This window comes from Aspergillus niger, assembly GCF_000002855.4.
Source record: "Aspergillus niger supercontig An11".
NCBI lineage: Eukaryota > Fungi > Ascomycota > Eurotiomycetes > Eurotiales > Aspergillaceae > Aspergillus > Aspergillus niger.
The window spans coordinates 783,534-789,335 of NT_166526.1; the positions used below are offsets into that span (position 1 = coordinate 783,534).

The 5,802-nt window shown below is 47.8% G+C and overlaps 2 protein-coding genes across 2 annotated transcripts; both read left to right on the plus strand.

Annotated features, from left to right (window-relative positions):
* Nucleotides 1-1,296: 1,296 nt before the first annotated feature.
* On the plus strand, nucleotides 1,297-2,891 carry An11g03140 (hypothetical protein; the record flags this gene model as incomplete). Its single annotated transcript, XM_059750164.1, has 7 exons — nucleotides 1,297-1,310; nucleotides 1,452-1,517; nucleotides 1,819-2,016; nucleotides 2,060-2,106; nucleotides 2,286-2,398; nucleotides 2,430-2,706; nucleotides 2,746-2,891. The coding sequence occupies 7 exons, from the start codon at nucleotides 1,297-1,299 to the stop codon at nucleotides 2,889-2,891; spliced, it is 861 nt and encodes a 286-aa protein (XP_059599556.1).
* A 1,125-nt stretch (nucleotides 2,892-4,016) lies between these two features.
* An11g03150 (uncharacterized protein) lies at nucleotides 4,017-5,462 on the plus strand (the record flags this gene model as incomplete). Its single annotated transcript, XM_059750165.1, has 5 exons — nucleotides 4,017-4,082; nucleotides 4,135-4,192; nucleotides 4,247-4,982; nucleotides 5,032-5,363; nucleotides 5,419-5,462. 5 exons carry the CDS (start codon nucleotides 4,017-4,019, stop codon nucleotides 5,460-5,462), a joined length of 1,236 nt encoding a protein of 411 aa, XP_059599557.1.
* Nucleotides 5,463-5,802: the final 340 nt, after the last annotated feature.

Below are 5,802 nucleotides of genomic sequence, written 5' to 3' on the forward strand. Positions count from 1 at the left end.
CAGAGNCGCCCTCATACGCACCTTCCAGAGCCGAATCGCGTTACTCGGACATGGAACCTAAGCCGAAGGAGAAGAAGAAGCGATCCAGCCGTTTGCGTTTGATGTTCACTGCTTGATTTCTACACCTCTATATTTTTTAAACGACAGATCGACACTTTACGACATGTATATAATATTGTATACTGCGATTCCGGATAACATTACGACAGGATGGATATTTGCTTGGCGCAATTAGAATTAGCGAAGTTTCTTCATTCTTTGACTTATGATCGGTGGTGATTTGTGTCTTTCTCCTGACTATCATTTGACATGATACAGTTGCACATTTGGCGTTTGATACCACTCCTTATGCATGTAGAATGCCTCTGATGTTGATATTCTTTTTATCAAGATGCATATACTCGGACTGTGACAGTCTACCATGGAACACTTGACATAAGTGAAAAGTTCATACTGAAAATGGAAGTTCATACTATACATAGTGAATTTGTATTCATCTTGAGTGTCTGTTTGAGTTTATGTTTTCCAGTACTCAGTATTTACCGCGATTCCCAGAACAGGCCCATCCTAGCCCATCGATAGGACACAACAATGGAAAGCATCTCCTGCTATTAGGTCTACTGAGCCCCTGGGAAGGATAGAAGCCGGATGATAGTAACACTCACATAGTAGACTGTGTCTCCTCCTATATTTCTTCTGATACAAGACTCTCAAAAGGGTTTGGTAGAGATGGCTCAGTTCTTACTGTATCATCAGATTGCGCACTTCTCTTTTTCATTCCTGCTAATGCAATGCCTGAGAACAGCTGTATCTCATATAGTAGTGCCCATTCTCTTACGACGACGATAAAACTAATAGTAACCAAAATATTACACACAATGGTGATAATATTGTTCCATATCGTCATCACGAGTTATGAATACTTTCCTAGGGTATAACTGATCGTTATATCCCGGTAACTATAGTGTACGGATAATTACAGATCTATCATTCTCCGAGAAGTGGGGGAAGAAATAACCGGGCAAGAAACTGGAAGTTTCCTAGTATGTATGGAATATGTAGATAGTATAGGCTGCCAGTAGTTACTGCCATTACTACTCCAGTTTAAAAGGGAAAGAAACAAATAATGAGACTTGACTGAGTTTGGCCTCAATTTTGGATCTGATAGACCTGCCTATCGGTCTGTGATTTTTTGGCCAGTCGAGAGGTGGGGTTCATGGTTTATGGACTAGGATTTACTAGTAGTCGTAGTCTAGTGACAGGAATACTGCAGAGTAGTGGGTTAGTGGGGCTACTATGTGGTGGTGGAAGTAAGTACTTCGGCTGGTGTGTTGCCGGTATACTCTTGGGTTTCTTTGTCCCTTGGATGAAGGGGGAACTCGTTTAGCTGGATTAAAACGGGATGGATATACGGCGATTCATACCTGTTGTCACTACTATACTATTTGTAGGAGGTACATAGGTAGTGGTGCTGTCGTGGCTTTGAGTTGGGCGTATGGTGCTACTTGTAGTGCTTGGTATGATATCCTTGTAATCTTACTCTCTATAACTAGGCTGGTAGTGGCTAGTTGTCATCTTCCAGTGATATAATATGTATTTCCTATCAATGAGATTAATACTGCCTTGGTGTATTGTCTTATAGGCTTCGGTGATTGCCGCGTTTGGTTTTGAACAGGATGGGTGGACTATGTTATCACATACCAAAGTAGGTGATTGCTAATTGGAAAAGTCCGGTCACAATACAACTTTTCTGGAAGTTGAGAATATCACTAATATGAGCATGTATTACTCTGAGAGACGAGCTATGAGCGTCAATAGCTTTGCACCTCCATTTTGGGCCAGTGAGAACACAGAAGGAGGACAAAGCTGCGACGTAGGGGTTTGCAGTCAAAGGGCATTATATTGTCTCCGGAGAGGAGAGTATATTGTGGATGAGTTTATAGCATTTCAACAGGAACAACAATCCCACCTTACCTGCTCCCTGGATGTAGAGGCAAGTATAGAAGCCATGCCTGTGTAAGGGAATGGAAGAAGGGGGCTGGTGAATCTATATAGTTAGTATGAGCTATGCAGCAAGTGAGGTTCCCATTGGCTCATGCAAGGACTGTGAGTTGCTTCATTTTCAAAGATGATCTCCCTGCAGTTGGCGACCTCAGTTGGCGGTTGGTAGTCTACCAGGTCATGCCGAGTTAATGGACAAAGCAATGTGCAGGAGATTATTCTGGAAGAGGCATCAACAATAGTATGATTGGTGGGTCGGTGACTATAAACTTTGGGCGGAACAGTCAAGCACGTTTACGCGGCTGTTGTTGTTTCCGCAGCTTGCCGACCGATGCCCTGGCGCTGGACGGCAGGGATGAACCTAGTTCTGGATGCAGGTACTGCAAGGTCGTCTATGGTGAGTAAGTTGTTATCTAAATGATATCAAGAGGATTGAGCAGGGAGTCGACCCAGTTTTACCCCCCTCTAGAAATCTCGTTATCAATTATCAAGTCGGATCCCAACAAGATGTTTGCGGTAAACAGTCCGATATCGGTCAGGTCTCCGGGGCGTTAAGAGCATCTGCAACAGACGCAAAACACAAAATTCCAGGTTACACATTCCTCGTATCCGTTGGAGGCAATCTCATCACACTGCCTCATGGGGTAGGCTTCGAGAACAATAGTGTAAAGCTAGAGGGCGCTCCTCATGCGTGGGTTGCATATGGTATGCACTAGGCAGCTCATCACCTAACAGTAGTTTCAGCTTCGGCTGAGCGTTGCATTTCAGCTCGGCAATCATTTCGTAAGACCGGCAAAGGACAGCACAGCAGGTATCAGAGAGAGATTGAAAAGGAAGGAGGAGGAGGAGAGGAGATGACGATCCTACCGTTCAACCCACTGAGTAGATAGTCGGAGTATCAGGACTGAGGATGACTGTAGTCTGGAACAAAGGCATTATGGAAGGGCAATCGGCAATGGGAGGGCCAGGCGTTTGCCGCACGAGGGCGAGAGAAGCGAAGACGGAAACAGTGGAGAAAAGGCGGCGTGAGCAAACAATTTTGGAGGCCGGCAAATGAAGGCGGGCGAACAGCCGGCTTTGCATTGTTTGCAATCTCAAATCATGCCCCGTGATTGGCTCCCCAGGAAAACCGTTTGGCCATTTGCCCGTTTTCTGCCTCAGCGCCTTCGCTGGCCTGCCTTGCAGCTCAACGAGAAGACTAAGATTTCTGGTCTTACTAACCTCCTGTACACAATGCAGCGCACTAATTTGACATCATGCATCCTTAGTATCAGGTGGAGCCTCGCGCCCACCACTTCCGGGGTCGACATGACCCTCGCGGATGGTTGGCCTGCTCCTCCTCCTTTACTAGCCATCCAGGTCTCAATATTGGTCCAATGATGCGCTTCTGGTCTGACCTATACTCACCGGGGTTGTGGAGGGCTGGTCTGGTCTTGCTTCCCTCGGTGGAGAAGCGATCTGGGGGGGTTCGCGTCCTGCCGTCATTTCCGGCTGGAGGGAGTAAGGACAACCGAAGTCTGAGCCTGACTCTAGAATTATTTATCAGGAGCGTGCTTGCCCATCTTGACTTTCTCTGTTGTTGCTATTGTTATTGTCAATCTCATCAATCTATCAGTGTTTTCAATGAACTCCCGTACCTGAGTGGCGAACCCTCATTTATCCACGGATATTGTACGGCCCAAATTTGCCCTTAGCCTAGGACCTCCGAATTTTTCCCCAAATTTTTAAATCTTTATTTTTTCTTATAACTCCGGCCCTCTCTTTCGCTTCCTTTATCATTTTGATTTCCATTTCCTTGTAATCCAACCTCTTTGTCAGAACCTTTGGATTCATTCGCGATTATGGAGCAAGCAAAGACTCCTCTGCAGGTGATTGTGGTTGGGTAAGATCAAACCATCCTGTCATCTGAGACTATGTATTGTTACTGACGTTACCATATAGTGCCGGTAGGACAACTGTCTCATAGACTTGATAGCGAATGAAGCATGTAACTAATGAAATCAGGCATTGGCGGCATGGCTGCGGCCCTGACCCTGGGTCTGCGAGGACATCATGTTACCATCCTCGAGTCCGCTCCCAAGGTGCGTATACCACTCCATGCTATGATACATAGTGCTGACTGACCTCTCGTAGCTCATGGAAGTTGGTGCTGGTATTCAAGTCTCACCGAATATGCTGACACTGTTTGACCGTAAGCGCCCCTTACTTCTCCTGTTACTCAACCCCATCTGATGATATGACTCAGGGTGGGGCGTCTCCCCGTTGATCCACGCCCAGGATGTTGCCCTCGAGCACATTCATGTAAGACGGTGGGAGGATGGCAGCATGCTTGGCACCTTGCCAGTGAACAAGACCTACGGCCAACAGACTGTCATTCACCGCGCAGACCTCCACAACGCCCTCATCGAAAAGGCGCTGGCGCTGTCGAATGTGGAGCTGCGCGTGAACTCGACCGTCACTGGAGTTCAATTCGACCATGCCGCGGTGCAATTGGCCAACGGCACTATTGTTAAAGGAGACATCGTGATCGCGGCTGACGGCATCAAGTCTGCCCTCCGTGATCACTTGCTGGAAGAAGCATCTGTCGCCATTCCTACGGGCGACGCAGCCTACCGGATTATGCTGCCTCGTAGTGCTCTAGAGAATGACCCTGAGCTAAAGGCACTGGTAGATGAGCCACAAGCCACTCGGTGGCTCGGACCTGGCCGTCATGTCATCGCTTATCCAGTGCGCAACCATGATTTGTACAATGTTGTCCTGCTTCATCCAGACAGCCATGGTGTCGAGGAGTCGTGGACGACCAAGGGTTCCAAGCAGGCCATGGTCGACAACTACAAGGGCTGGGACCGGCGTGTGACGAAGCTTATCGACCTGGTACCGGACGATGAAGTCCTGGAATGGAAGCTGTGCCTTCACGCTCCGCTGAAGACCTGGATTAGGGGTTCCGTGGCCCTCATCGGTGACGCCTGCCACCCAATGCTGTAAGCACCCTTCATTTTAGACATTCTGGCTAGCACTAACGTCTTCTAGGCCATATGTTGCTCAAGGTGCTGCCCAGGCCGTCGAAGACGCTGCTGCCCTCGGTGTCCTGCTCTCCACTATCTCTTCCCGGGATGAAATCCCTCTTGCACTCAAAGCGTACGAGAAGTCCCGCAAGCCTCGCGCAGACACCGTCCAGCAATCTGGGTCGGAGAACCGCATCACGCTCCACCTGCCCGATGGCCCGGAGCAACGCGCGCGTGACGAACAGTTCCGTTCTTCCCTGAAGAGCGGATCAAACCCCGACCGGTGGACAGACCTGGAAACCCAGAAGTTCCTCTGGGGCTGGGATGCTGAGAAGGCAGCTCTGGATGCATGGAATGGTAAGTTGCCATCGCCATTCACCTACCTATGGCAAGATATGCTAACAAAAACCAGAACTCCATGGCAACCACGTGTCCGAACTGCGGCACCACCTGTGATCTGTGATTTGCAATAATATCACATGCACATAAGAAATACGTTCCTTCTTCAACATGATTGGGATTGATTAACACTTTTAGCCCTGGCGTTCTCATCAACGTTTCATTAGCGATTATCATATACTTTTATGAATCACTGTACATACTTACCATCAGGCATATAGAATGCACATATGAACCTCTTTCTCTGCTTTGCTTTCTTTTTCTGAATTTTGAATTTATCATAACTGACGGACGATGTGAAGGGGTGCTGTCGTGCAGTTGCTAGGAATTTGTAATGGCTCATGACCTGTACGAGCTGACGTAGACAAGACAAAAAGCACAACTTATGGTGGATAGC